This window comes from Austrofundulus limnaeus, unplaced genomic scaffold, assembly GCF_001266775.1.
Source record: "Austrofundulus limnaeus strain Quisiro unplaced genomic scaffold, Austrofundulus_limnaeus-1.0 Scaffold0, whole genome shotgun sequence".
Lineage (NCBI taxonomy): Eukaryota > Metazoa > Chordata > Actinopteri > Cyprinodontiformes > Rivulidae > Austrofundulus > Austrofundulus limnaeus.
Window position 1 is genome coordinate 4,025,516 of NW_013952402.1, and position 13,943 is coordinate 4,039,458.

General features: G+C 37.7%; 1 protein-coding gene across 3 annotated transcripts in view; it reads left to right on the plus strand.

The window, feature by feature from the left end:
* Window positions 1-13,943, plus strand: part of LOC106526488 (Kv channel-interacting protein 2) — a 26,639-nt gene that overhangs the window by 3,835 nt on the left and 8,861 nt on the right. Inside the window, exon 1 of one of the 3 annotated variants that reach the window (XM_014021216.1) lies at window positions 6,922-8,166. The exons of 1 other annotated variant lie outside the window; for it this stretch is intronic. In XM_014021216.1, the coding sequence (XP_013876670.1) occupies window positions 8,043-8,166 (124 nt within the window). In that variant the 5' untranslated portion in view covers window positions 6,922-8,042. Of the gene's footprint in view, window positions 1-6,921; window positions 8,167-13,943 lie in introns of those variants that run through there. One more of the 3 variants, XM_014021275.1, reaches the window with a different exon arrangement.

Genomic DNA, 13,943 nt, shown 5'->3' on the forward strand with positions numbered 1-13,943 from the left:
CATTTATAAATGTATGAATCATATGGTGAAAACTGAATTTGAAAAATAAATCTGTTCTTTTTTTTATAAAAGGCTTAATAAAACAAAAAATATTGTGGTAATTTTTGATTGTGTAACTTTACAAATGGCACCCCATAAGCATCAGCTTTAAAAGAGACTTTTTTGTGAGACAAATACAGAGTCATCATCATTTTAGTCAGAATAAGCCAAGTGGGGGGGAAAACACTTTGGGCTCATTAATTTAATGAGTTGTGCTGCTGACCCTGCAATAAATAAACACACATTAAACACCACATGAATTTTGGAGAGAAAAAAAAGTGAAGGAACAGGACATGCCTTATTGAGCAATCAGAAACACTTTGACCTGGACGTTTATGAGGTACTGATGGATTTAAAGATAACGGCTAGCAACAGGAGTGTGCTCTTTGAGTTTATGAGGGGGATATTGAATAGAATGTGTTGAACTGAATGGCCCGGCTGAGAAATTGATTTCCCAGAACAGAGCGCTTTGCTCCACCTTGAACCGTGTTCCAAAGCCTGATGAATGTCATTTTATTCCAGTGAAATTAAAGGTCTAGCATCACCCATTACCATTCAGACATTTTTGGCAAAGATAGGCTTGTTGTAGTCCTTAAAACCTTTCAAGTAATGCTTTGCATAATCTTATGTAATAGTGCCAGATGTCACTTTCAATATGTTAGGGATCATCTATGATCACATTAAATTTTAGGACAATATCTGTAAAAGTGATGAAGTTATTTTAAAGTTAGCTGTAGCAGACATTTAGTTTAATTAATTGTTTATTTTTATAGAGATAAATAGTTTAACAAATACACTTAAACATTTGTTGCCTAGGTTAATTTACAATCATTATGAATTGTAATTATTGGAAGATTCTATAGAAGAGGGGTGGGTGTAAAAAATGTTTATAATTCTATCCACTCCTTTGAATGTGTAAATATAATTCACTGTTGTTCTTTTGTTTGCTTTTTGTTTAAAATTTAAATTTTCTTTTGTATATAACTTTGTTTATTTCTTTTATTACATTACGTTCTATAAACTCAAACTCAAACAGTGCACATCCCCAGATGGACCTAACATAAAAGAAAAACTTGTTACAAGTACATTTCAAAAATAATGAAAACTTGCACCATTAAGACAAAATGTTCACAATAACATCTTTAAAAGGTTGTCAGTTATTCATGACAAAACTGGTTCTCCTTTAGAAACTGATTCAATCCTTATTGAAAAACRTTGATGTACAGCGAGTGATAATTTCCTGGACGTTTCATTAAAGTGTGTGCTGTGGTTCATAAGATATTTTGCTAACATTTTGCTAATTTGCTGCATCTCCCCAGATTTATTTCTCTCTCCAACCCTATGTAAGTGACTGATCAAAGTCTAAAGTCCGCTGTTTGCGCTGTGATATATTTTTCATGTTTCTAATTACTTACAAGTAAAAACAGCCTCTTGACATATGCACCACAACTAATTTATGTTTTTCAATCACTGATGGTTTTAAATAAGTTGACCTGGCACTGGACTAGATGGTGAATGCCAGCCAGGGACATGTTCAAACGCTGCTTCATCACTTCTGCAAGGACATTTGATTCTCTAATATCTCAATTCATTTCTGACTTAGCCTTGGAACACCAGCCATATTTTTAGACCACTTTGCAGATTGTAATATATATATATTTTTATTTTTTACAATACGTCTAATAAAAAGAATCGATAGCTCAGAGTTGTATTCAAGAATCCTGTTTTCTCTCTGAAAAGTGAGTAACGAATGAGAAAATAGTCATGTAGATGGAGCTKTTGCTGTGATTCAGTGCTTTAGTTATTTACAAAGAAGGTAAGCATGATTAAAAAGCAAGCTTGGTCATTTTTCTTATTATTATTATTCTTGTCCCAAAATATGATTGATGACTGATCAAATACAAAAATAAAAGGATGGAAATATAACCAGGATGCTCTCTTAATTTATCTGCAAGATATCTTCAAAAACCAAGGAAATTTAATAAATGAATAAAATATATTTAAATTTATTTTTAATGTGGCGAAACAACTACACTGTATTACAACATGGTCCAAGGGTGATTGCAAGGGCTTTACACTTAATAAAGACTACAGGGGTTGTTCTTTACAGCAACAAGACATAACATGTTTGGCCCTAAGTAATGACACATTTCTGGAGAAACATTAGTTCTGATGAGTTGAGAATGTGWGTCTAATGTTGATGTCAGTGCAGGTAAACTGTTTGGTGGTCAGCAGGAGACCCATTTGTGTTTGAGCACATGTTCACCTTGTTAGCCATCTGCCATCGTCTTTCACTGGATAACAAAGGTAATGGTGTGTGTAGTGTGTGTGTGTGTTTGTGCTTCCATAAAACTTAGCTGAAGCTGCAGCGTTACACAAACTAATGATCCTTTAACCACGACTGTAGAATCTCATCAGTAAAGACGGATGTCGAGGTTATAATTTCCTAAGAATGAAGGGTTTAATGGCTGCTGAAACATCTGAAACAAAGGCAGGTCTGCAGCTWTTAGAAAACACTGATTTTGTCAAACTTTTATAAAGACTAATAAAACTGCAGTTGTCCTCATTGTCCTTGTCTGGGGCTTTTTTCTCTCTCTGCACCACTGATGGCGAGCCAGAAGATGAGAGCTCGGGACACCAGAAGGATCAGACGGGATATTTAATACTCAGCTCTCCCTCTCTGTTCACCCTCATCCTTCTTTTCTCTCCTTTGCTCCTCTTTCTTTCTCTTTTTCTGTTGCTGTCCTTTTTTTTCCTGGTATAGCTCTTCTTCATTTGATTATAAATGCCTTTGTAGTTATTTGGGTTTGAATGAGGACCGTGTTTGTTTGGCAGTTAGTCTTTAAAAAAAGTTGCGTGTTCTGATTTTAGAGCAGGACTGTAGAATGATGACAACACGGAGAGCTAAACAATGACACAAATATAACCTTCCCCAAGAAAAACTGCAGAGTAATTCATAAAAAATACGATTTTCATTAACTTAGAGATGAGGCTTGTCTGTTGGGTTTTTCTTGTTTGACACTCAGCTCATGAATCTCGTGATGTTGAGTTCTGTTATTCTTCAGATGGATCATTTTAAATTCTCATGAGTGTTTAGTGGCTGGCTGGTTTTGCTACAGAAATACTATTCAAGTGACGAAATATAAAATATTAACATTGAGTTAACATAAAAATACAGCTCACCGTTTTTCACTGTCTTTACTTTTCCTGCACTGATTTAAGCGACTGCACTAAATTATGTAGATTTTTGCCATCAGGCATAAACATTGTGAATAATAAATTCTTTAGCAAAGCAGGTTAACATTTTGTTTCATTTTGTAGAGTCTGAGCTCAATTTCAGTCTATTTTTTGCTCTCTTTGTATAGAAACACTGCAAGTTTTCAGTGCAAATCTTTTAATTTCCTGCTTCCTTCCTTGTCCAGATTTGTCCGCTCATTTTAAGTTCATTTTGCTTTTCCAGCATTCTTAGCTTGTCCTAATGTTGTTTTCAGTATGCTGAATGAAAGTTATGTCATTTAAAAGGCATGTTTTTTACCTTTTTCAAATTTGCCATTTTTTATTTTAAATATTTTGCTTACAAAGTAAAATGACACTCAAACCTAAATCCTTTACCATATTTATGCTATTAAATGAAATGTTGAGTAGACTGCGAACATTAATTAGTGGCTGTGTTTTATATCCAGAAGGAAGCTACAGGTTTCCCCTCATTCTGCTGCCACTTTGATTCCTATTCATGGCAGCATCCCAGTAAACATCTAAGACAATTTTCCTGAAGACTCCTGCAGGCTGGTTGAATTTAGCTCAACAAATTACCAATCCTTTGTTCCAACACAGAAATGTGTTGTTTGGCTGGGAGCATATTAGCTTGCTGTCTAACATAATTTTTTGTGTTTGAATCAAATCCCTGTTAGCTGCTCAAAAAATTTTTTTCTTCCTGTCTTTCTTTTTGTCGTATCGATCCGTTCAGGATGTTTTCTTTATTTGGCTCYTGGCAGGAAATAGCAGAGGGGAGTGTTTACGCTTTGATGGAAATAAGTTTAGAGGATTGTTGCATGCGATGCAAATCCAATTTACATCGAGTACTTTATACCACTTAGAAATAAAAAAAAGCAATGCATGATGGGATGGAAAGAGCAGGAAAGCAGAGTTTAAGAAAAGCTAGACTGCAACACTTGATCCCGATGTCAGAGCAGCACGCAGGAGTTATTATAGCTTTCTGTTTTGTAATTGTGCGTGTGGAAGTGTTAGAAATGATGATCTTTCATCACCCTCCCACAGTGAGTCTGGTCTCTGCTGCTGAATGGAAATGAAGAGAAGCAGACAGCTCAGGTAGAGTTCACTGCACTTTGGAATAGAGCTGCAAATATAATCCCTTGCATTGCACTGCCTCCTGCAGGTGAACAAAGTTAATTCTTGCAGATTATCAGCCTGGCGGCTCTCACATCAGAACACGCCTGTTTCTCCATTTATGATTCATTTTTTTAATATATTGACATACTTAAAAAATACATTAAAATTTCCTATTTTAGTTTCCGAATGTTCAGTGAACATTAATTATCTTGTCCTGATGCATCTCAGTAATCCAGGTAGAAAAAATCAAAAAGAAAAAATAAGTAGGTCCTCTGGATGGGTTCTTCTTTAGTGAAACGTTTCGTCTCTCCTCCAAGACACTTCTTCAGTCTGAGTTTCAGGTGAACTCAGCCTTATAAGCACTGCCTCCACATGGACAAACAGGTTAGTCACATGCAAAAGAGGGCCATAGCCAAACAATAGGCTTGATTAGCTCTATTTTTCATAGAGGGTCATGTGCCCCATCATCTGACCTGTGTCGTGTTGTGTATGTAGTGAATGCAAGCGGKGCTCGATGTCCCCTTTAATTATCTTGCTTGATTTAATTCAAAATTAGAAAAATATAAAAACATTGAATGAAAATGTTCTAAAAATTTAGATTTTTGTACCTCAAATAGCTAAAACATTATTTTCAGGTTCAATCTGATCCTGATTGTTTTTCTATCTGTCTAATGATACTTCTTCTAAAACTTTAATTTATTCCTCAAAAATGAAAAGCTTTTTAATCTTCTCATAATTTCATGCTGTTACATTTACTTAGGTTTTTTTTTTTCTTCCTTTTTTTGRTCCCACACCGCAGTCTTAAAAATATCTTCAAATGCTAATGGTTCATGCAAACAGATCTGTTGTTTCATGTATTTAATTGAAAACACACAAGCCAATTTTGAGCACCATTTGTCAATGACCCCCCCTCGTGTTTCTGTAGCACGTTGTTACACACACGCAAACACGTGCACACATCTTTCTCTTAGACCTTTTAATCAGTTTTGAGAGAAATAATTGCCCAGGTAGAAGTCTAAATATGGAAGCATTTCAATTACACRATGTGTCTGGCTTCGGGGCGAACCACGGAGACTAATCAACTTAGACTGATTACCCTCACATTTTATTACAGTATGCATGTGTGTGCGCRCACATGTCAACATCTACCGTTGATTAAAATTCATGCGAGTGAATGTCCAAGATTATTTTTAGAATGGMGCATCTCCCGGGGATTCTTTGGGCCATCTAAACATTTTAGGCTAAAATAAGCTCCTTCTGAAGGAGCATCGCCGCTCCTACAAAACTGATGAGGTCGTTGGGTGAGACTTTGGGATTTGTCGATTAGAATGACCCATGCGCCCCCCCAGAGGAACTTTGTCTGGAAGCTGTTTACCACTAGCCTGCTAAATATATCACACGGACTCTCAGTTTCCAAGTAAATAGAGCAAAACTTTCACTGAGCTGGCAGCAGATTGCACAGAAGTGACAGCTGTCATATGAAGAGCTTGGTATTTCGACTGTTTACCCAACTCTAATACCCACATTATTGTCAAATGTGCACATTTCAAGCGCGTACAATGGCATAACTATTATCTCAGTTCTGCTGCATGACTGAGTTCCCTTTGAAATAAAAAGTTGCATGTAATCCAGATGTCTAAAAATACCTCACCTCCCTGCCAAATTTAGCCCGCAGTGTTTTATTTAGGAACCCAAGATTCAAAATCAGGGCATAAAGGGTTGCAGTCACATCAATAGTGAAGCTGAACTATTTGTTCCAGTTATTAAAAGTAACCGCAACAATAAGATCAAAGATCACTGTCTTATAATATGCCTGGGATCATAGAGCTGTTGTGTYTGAACAAAGACTTTCTATCTTAAATTCCTGCCGCATGGTATTAAAACAATTTAAAATAAAAAAAGGTGACAGACAAAAGTGGTCAGCCTTGATCTAATACTCTTTCATCCTTGATTCTGAAAGCAGGCAGTGTTTAAGATTTTACTGGCCTCATTGTGTCATTTTATCTAAAATCTATCCTAAAGTAATCATGGTCATAAATGCACAATCGATGACAGTGACTGATGAATTTAATCTGAGCACCTGTCTGTGCACGGTTTCTCGCAGGGTTGCTGTCTTGTCTTTCAGCGCAGGTTGGTGGTTTTATAGAAAAGTTAGAAATCTATGAAAAGAAAGTTRTTTACTTTCACTTCGTCTCACAATTTATTTAAGTTTTACAGACACTGTAATACAATTTGATTTGATAAAGCTGCGAAACAATCCTTAATATTAAACTGAGCAATAACAAAAAGGATTTGTCTGTCTGCAACACATCTTACAAAACACTGGATGAATTTCATTTCAGTTCTCTAAATGTAATGCTGTTTATTTACAAAATATTATATTTTGAAGTCAGCCTGATTCAAAAAGGCTTCAACAGCTAAATCAACATTAAAGAATGCAAAAAAGAAAAAATATATATCTCAAACTCAGTCAATTTTAGAGATATTGAGCTTACATTACAACTGCTAACAGATCATATAAGGTGTGTTTAAAACTTTTGCACACAAGGCATGAGGTATAAACCAATAAGGTTATTTTCTGCTGGAAAATTCAAGTTTCCAAAGACTTAAAGGACTCCAGCTTATTGTGGTTTTTGATTCTGTTTTGGATTTTTATCTCCTTTTTTCACATTTTTGATCACCTCCATGTTCCAGATGTGACAGCATCAAATTCCTCCCTGATTCCAATGTTCAGCCCTGCCTGAGATTTTATATGGGATCCATGTTATACCCAGATTTCACCTCCAGGCTGTGTGTTCGTGTGCACATGTGTCCGCTCTCAGGATAGATTGTCACGTCTGCGAGTTTGCCCACTGTAGCTGCCTCAGCCGGCTGTCGACACGCGTCTTTTTTTCATCCCGCTTCTCTTTATCTTTGTCGTTTTCTTCTTCCTCTCTTCTGCATCCTGTTTTGGATTGTAATTGGATTTTTGTTCCTCTCCTGGTTGCTGTTTTATTTTTATTTTTTTCGAAGATTCATCTTTTTTCCAGAGATTCTTCACATCCCATCTCCCATTTTCATTTCTCTCATCTCTCATTCTTGTGTGCCCTCCCATGTTTCTTGTCTCACCTCCGAAACTACAAGTAGTACTCCATCATCCTTCCCACCTCTTAAAATTCTCATCCCTCTTTTCTCCCTTCACTCAGTCCCATCACTGACCCAATTAAGCTTGGGAGGGACACAGCGAGTAGTGATGGAGGCGAGGCAGAGAGTGGAGAGAGTTTGAGAGTCAGATGCCCAAAAAAAAGAGTCAAAAAAATTGCTACCAACCTGTCAGGACCCACACAGCGGACTGTCCGAACTTCGCCTGGAACTCAAACAACCTCTGACAGGCTCAGCAGAGGCAGGGGTGGAGGAGCAAGCGAGTCGATATTCCCTGCCTTTCTGGAAGAAGAAACAAGGAGAATAATAATCCACCTTCAGTCAGAGGAGAAAAAAAAGAAGCAAGGTGGGGATCTGCATAGAGTTGGGATGGCCGAACACTGGCATATAGAGGGAGACTGAGGAGACGCTGAATTTTCTACCATCAAACTTAAAGGGTGGGGGGGCTGCGAACACAGTCGCCCCGAGGCAAGTGTGTGAACATAAGCAGGGGGAGAGGAGAGAGGAAAAGGATGCATCTGTTCTTCCAAGACAAGTGGGAGGTGGAGGGGCTGCAGACTGTAGGCATCCTCCTGGTGGTCTGCAGCTCCCTCAAACTCATGCACTTTCTGGGGCTCATCGACCTCTCTGTGGCAGGTAAGAGAGAAAGCAAGAGAAAGGTGCATTGAGTTTGTCAGAATATTTATTATGTGGGGGGGGGGGGAGGAGCAGGATCACATTCTGACAGAGGGGGTGGGTGTCTACAGAGAGGTGTGTGTGTCTGTTTTTCTGAGTTTCAGCCCATTTTCATCACTAAGTCACTGTCATTTTCTTGCAGTTGCTTATATGAGTGTGGTCTTGTAAATGCCTCACAGTTGAACATTTTGTTCAGAATTTTGTTACAAAAAAATGATCATCAAACAACATCTGTTTATTTTTTTCTCCAGAAACTGGTCCATTTGAGGCAGAGAATTACGATTTTTTAAAATAACTTTTTTAAATATTTCAGCTCCTTTGAAGCAGTTTTTCCAACACAAAGAGCTTTACAAATTTAATCCAGAGCACTATTTATATATATAGCCTATATATTGGTTAGTTTTGCTTTAAAACTTGGTCTTTCTTCCACACCATCACATCCCCTCATTTAAATGCACTGGGAACGCTTTGGGCATGTTTTTATTTTTTAATGCTGACAGCAGCCTCAAACTAGAACTTCCCCTCTCTCTCTYTTTTTTTTTTTTTTTTTTTTTKCAACAAGTTTTTTTTCCTCCAGTTATTTTGYGGGGTGGAGGTGTGTGTTGGTTGGGGAGCGGGGCAGTGTTACCACGGTGATTCTTCTCTCAGAGATGCTACCTAAAAAAAGAACATTAGGTTCTGGTGCAGCGTCATCTATTCCAGACGTTTTAGGGAACTTGATTTTAATTGGGAAATAGTGCTTTCTGCTTACAGTGTTTGTACAAGAATGATAAAAATCCATGTGGAAGAAAGTTAGAGGTGGAATGTGCTGCCGATCAGTGAGCATGGTGGATTGAGAGCCTACTATAAAAAAAAACCACACTTATTGGTCAAATAGTCTGTGCTGTACTTGAAAAAAACATTTTGCACTATCTCATGCAATATTTTGTCATTTTACACAACCTGTTAGTGCTTGAAGTGTGTTTAGGTGTGAATGACACAGCTGTCGCACCTGTTTTTAGCTCAGTATCTTTAAAAATCACTTTCTATTTTTGTGTAGAATAAGGTTTACCTGTGGCAGCTATAGAAGTAAAGCCAAAAATTACTTTCTGAAAGTTTCACTGAACTCCAAAGTGATCTCGGAGATGCTATCAAAAAGAATGAACTCCAACAGTTAATGCAAAAGTTTTAACCAATGATGTTACACAATGTGTAGCTCCTAAAGTATGTTTTGGGGTCAATGATCAGCCACCACCCCAACTTTTAGCTCAATATTTGTAAAATTTACTGAGTTATTGTCAGGTTTTGGTTTTCTAAGTTGCCTGTAGCGGCCATCTTGAATTGGGTTGTGTAGATCAGTGTTTCCTAACCCCCACTATTGAACGTAATGTGGATTCTACAAAATTATAATGTACAACAGCCAATTATTAAATGAAAATTATTTATTTAACCCCCTAGAACATTTAATTCTCATGCCTTTTTTATTCTTTTCAACTCAAATTAAACATAAAGATGAATGTGTTGCCTTGACATTGAAGAAGTAATTAAATAAATAAAGCAGGTAATGCGCAGGAAGCAGCAGCGTCCAAAATACATCCCAAATGAGCAAATTCCATGAGAGTCCGCATTTTATACAGGATTCCATTTAGTGTCAATTTCGTGATTCCGTTTGCATTGTGGAAATCATGGGGTCCTACATATCAGTCCTATTTTTATTTACTTATTTTTCCAYGTACCCCCTCGCGTACCCCTGGTTGGGAATCACTGGTGAAGATGTACACTCACTTATTACCTTCTGAGAGTTTTATTAAATTCAATTTAGGCATTCATGAGATATCTTGCTGACAGTATGCATAGACACAAGCAAAGACATTATCACTAAACCTTCTGCAGCAAGATGTAGAATAGTTTTAAACAAAACACATAATGAACAAAGTAGCCAACCCTCTAAATTCATTTATTTATTTATTTATTTATTTATTTATTTTTGGATTTTAGACACTCTGAAAAATTCAAATTTAACCCATTGCCCAAAAAAGTAACTTCAAGCTAAAAAAAAAAAGTGGTTTTATATTTTACTTAGAAGTGATGGACTGTAAACAAAAATACCCAGCAGGGACTCTTCAAGCATCATCACTACAACGCATGCTGAACGATAGGAGGGTTATAACAGAAGAGAGAAAATCATTTTTAGCTTTTCTGTTCACATTATCACTGCCCGTCAAATAAACAAATTGATAAAAAAAAAAMCATCAAAGACTGCTGCAGAGAAAATATATTACACAGCCAGGGAGATCAGTAACCAAGCTTTTTCTTAGAATGCACCAAAAATAATTGACAATCTGTTCATATGACAGACAGACAGGGAGAGAAAAATCCAGTGACAGAACCAAGGAGATGGAGAGTGGGCTGCGAGACAGTGACAAAGCAAACGGTATCTTTGGTCCTGATCACTTGACAGTTTTCATTTGATTCAGCTTTAAAAGTATTTCCAGCTCAGTGCACCTGCAGAGGCTGCAGTGTTGATTTAACACCCACAGTGTTAATTTCAACAGCAACAAAGTGTCTATATGTGTCCGCACTCTCTGGTGTTAAAAATCACATTTGTGAAAGTGTTGAATTTTAACATCCATTTTTTGTTAATTTAACACCAACCAATGTTTAATATTCAACAACACTGGTTGTCACATTAACATAAAAACAGTGTTAGTGTTAAAATACAGCGTTAAAAGTAACACCAGCCAGTGTTAAATATTCACCAATACTGGGTGTCATATTAACATTTCAACTGTGTTAAAATAAAGTGTTAAATTATCACCAGTTTATTATTTTAACAAAGGAAATTGTGGTGTTTGAAAGGTTAACAGGCACCACAAGGTGTCAATACACCATCAGTTTGAGAGAGTAAATTTAACACTCAGAGTTRATACCAAACTCTTTGTAGTGTTGCATTAACACGTCAGTAGTTAGTAGAAAAGTATAATGGAGTCACTCTTCACACACCAGGAAGTACCTCTCACTCATGATGTCGATTTTTGCCCAAAGCAGAACAACTAATTTTTACTCTCATGAACTTCTTTAATGCAAAACATGCAAAAACCTCATTTTTGCAAGATTTCTYRGCAAGGAATGCTGGGTAAATACTGGTCTGTCTGACATGAGGTGCAGAAAAACTGCTTTCAACACTGCATGGTGTCATATAACAACAGTGTTGAGTGTTATATAAGGCTTAACTGTGGGTGGAGCTTATTTTAACACTGTCCAGTGTTGAGACAACACTGAGGAAATCAACACTGTGAATTAACACCAATACTGGGTGTCAGTGTACTCAAAGTGTTAAAATAACACTAGGGGGTGTTAAATTTACACCCAAAAGTTTAACACTGACATTTTAACACTGCAAATGGAAGAACAACAAAGATCATTTGGTTTTTGTTCCATTTGTCTCGTTTTTTTAATGTCTGTGAAACAATCAGGAGAAGTGAATAACCTACAACCTCAATATATTTCTATTGTGATTTCTTACTGTTTTTATTCTTTTCTAAACCTTATGACGTTTATTGACTCAGCACACAAAGTCAAAACTGCTTGACAAGACTTTTTCTAAAGTGYCAATACATCAAACAAATTTCATCTAATAAACTTGAGTAAAATGTGATGTGTTGTCATTCTGTAAAATAAAATAACTAAACTGTATAAATAGTTTATAAGAGTTTGATGAATTTACCTTATATAAAAGTCCATCAAGTGGATGATGCAAAACAACTTATTTCAGTTGCATAATCTTCTGTATTTTCTYTCCAAGACCCTCTGGTTAAAGTTTAAAGTGTGTAATTGATTTTAGCACCGTCGTCAGTTCTTTTGTCTCTGTAAGGGGAAAAAAAAAGATAAATTAGTTACCCAAACAAAAGCCTCTGTAGGGAACGAGGGTTGAGTCTGTGTCAGGCAGCTGGATGGATGAATCTGTTTTCCTCTCAACAATGTTTTCCACCTGCTCTGTTTGCAAATAATGCACAGGCCACAGGTCAAGCTGGGGTCGGTCCCCGAGGCTTCGTGGTGCAGAGAGACAATGGGATGACACATCGTGTAGAGGCTGAGCTGTCGATGGAGGTGCTGCAGTTGTGTTTGGTTTTCACCCCCCAAAATAGCCTTTTGTCTAAAACCACTTGATCTTAAAAAAAAAGATGAAGGAATGGTTACTATGGTAACTACCAGGAGCCTTGTACCTGGATTTATGTACAAACTATTGATTGATTTTCCTTCTTCTTTTATTTCATAATTCCAGCAAACAATACAAAGTTTGTTTGATTTGTGCAAAACTGGTAGCTTGGTGTTGGATGCAAGCAGCGCTATTGAGACAGTTCTTCTGAAAAAATAATCTTTTATTAACAGGAGGAAATGTCTCAACCAGCTTTACACTTATACAGACAGAATTTTTTGCTAGTCCCGCCCCCAAAGTAAAGATTTTCAATCATGGCCACATCATGGATTTTATCCATTAGGTCTGGATTTGACTGAGTTATTCCTAAACAAACAGCCAAAGCTACAATGGAGTGATTCAAATCAAAGAATTTACATGTAATGGGTTGTTGTCTTGCTGAACAGTGAACCTCCTCCCTAGTCTCAAGTCTTTTACAGTCTCCAATGCACAGGTGTCGACCTCTGGGCCTCGAGGGCCACTATTCTGCATGTTTTCCTGTTTCCCTTCTCAAACATACCTGATTTGCATGACTGGATGATAAACAGGCTTCTACAGAATTTGAAGAGGTAACTGAATCACTGAATCTGGTGTGTTGAAGCAAGGAAACAAGGAAAACCTGCAAGACAGTAGATTGCAAAGGACTGCTTGGAGTACAGTAATTTTTAATTAATGTATTTGAAGAGGTTTTTTTTWCCTGTTTGGCCTTCAGAGGAGTCAGACGCTTTTTGCTCTCTCTCCCGAACCTTTCCCTTTTTCCCTGCTTTGCTGCCGGATCAAGCATTTCCTCTTTCTATCATTCGATAACAAAAGAATTATGGATCTGATCAACTGGTCTCTGAATGCAATTGACACTTTTTTTTCATTCTGAGATTAGAGCGAGGGGAGCACAGCTGTCCCAATGGAACCGTGGCAGCCGGGCGTGTGACCGGGAGCTGGGGGTGGAACCTGATCTGCCTGGCCCCGCTTTCCATTGAAGATGTCGAAAACGTGTTTACAGTATATTCGGATTTATGGTAATCAGATTCCTGCTGATCGGCTGTGGAGGAGTTCTGGTTTACTGGAAAATGAAAACGATCCTGACAGCTGTCCGGGCCTGTGAAAAGCTGTCTGTGACCCTGGATGGAATTTCCCATACTGCAAATACACAGACTCAAATGATGGGGGATTTAAGTCGCAGACTGGACGTGATTCTGGCTAGGATCACAGCCCAGCAGCATGCCCACCRTGAGGAGTAAAGGCAACATCTGGGTGAAGTTCATACGGGAGAGGCGAGTTGGTAAACGAATCTGGAATATTGGCATTTTCGCAACCCAGAGGCGCAGTTAAGACTTAAAGAAGTGGAAGAAAGGCTGCTTGCCCTAAAAGAATTATGTTCTATCCTTGGACTCCCACAGCTGTGACCTTGGTTGCAGGCTGATAAAAACCTCCCTGGAATGACATGTGAAAAGAAAGCCTTGATCCTCCCTCCTACCCTAACCTGCTCTATCTGTGTCTGGATCGGTCTGAAGGCCGCATTGGGTGGAGACAGAGAACTGAACTCTGGTGACCTGTGCTTGGC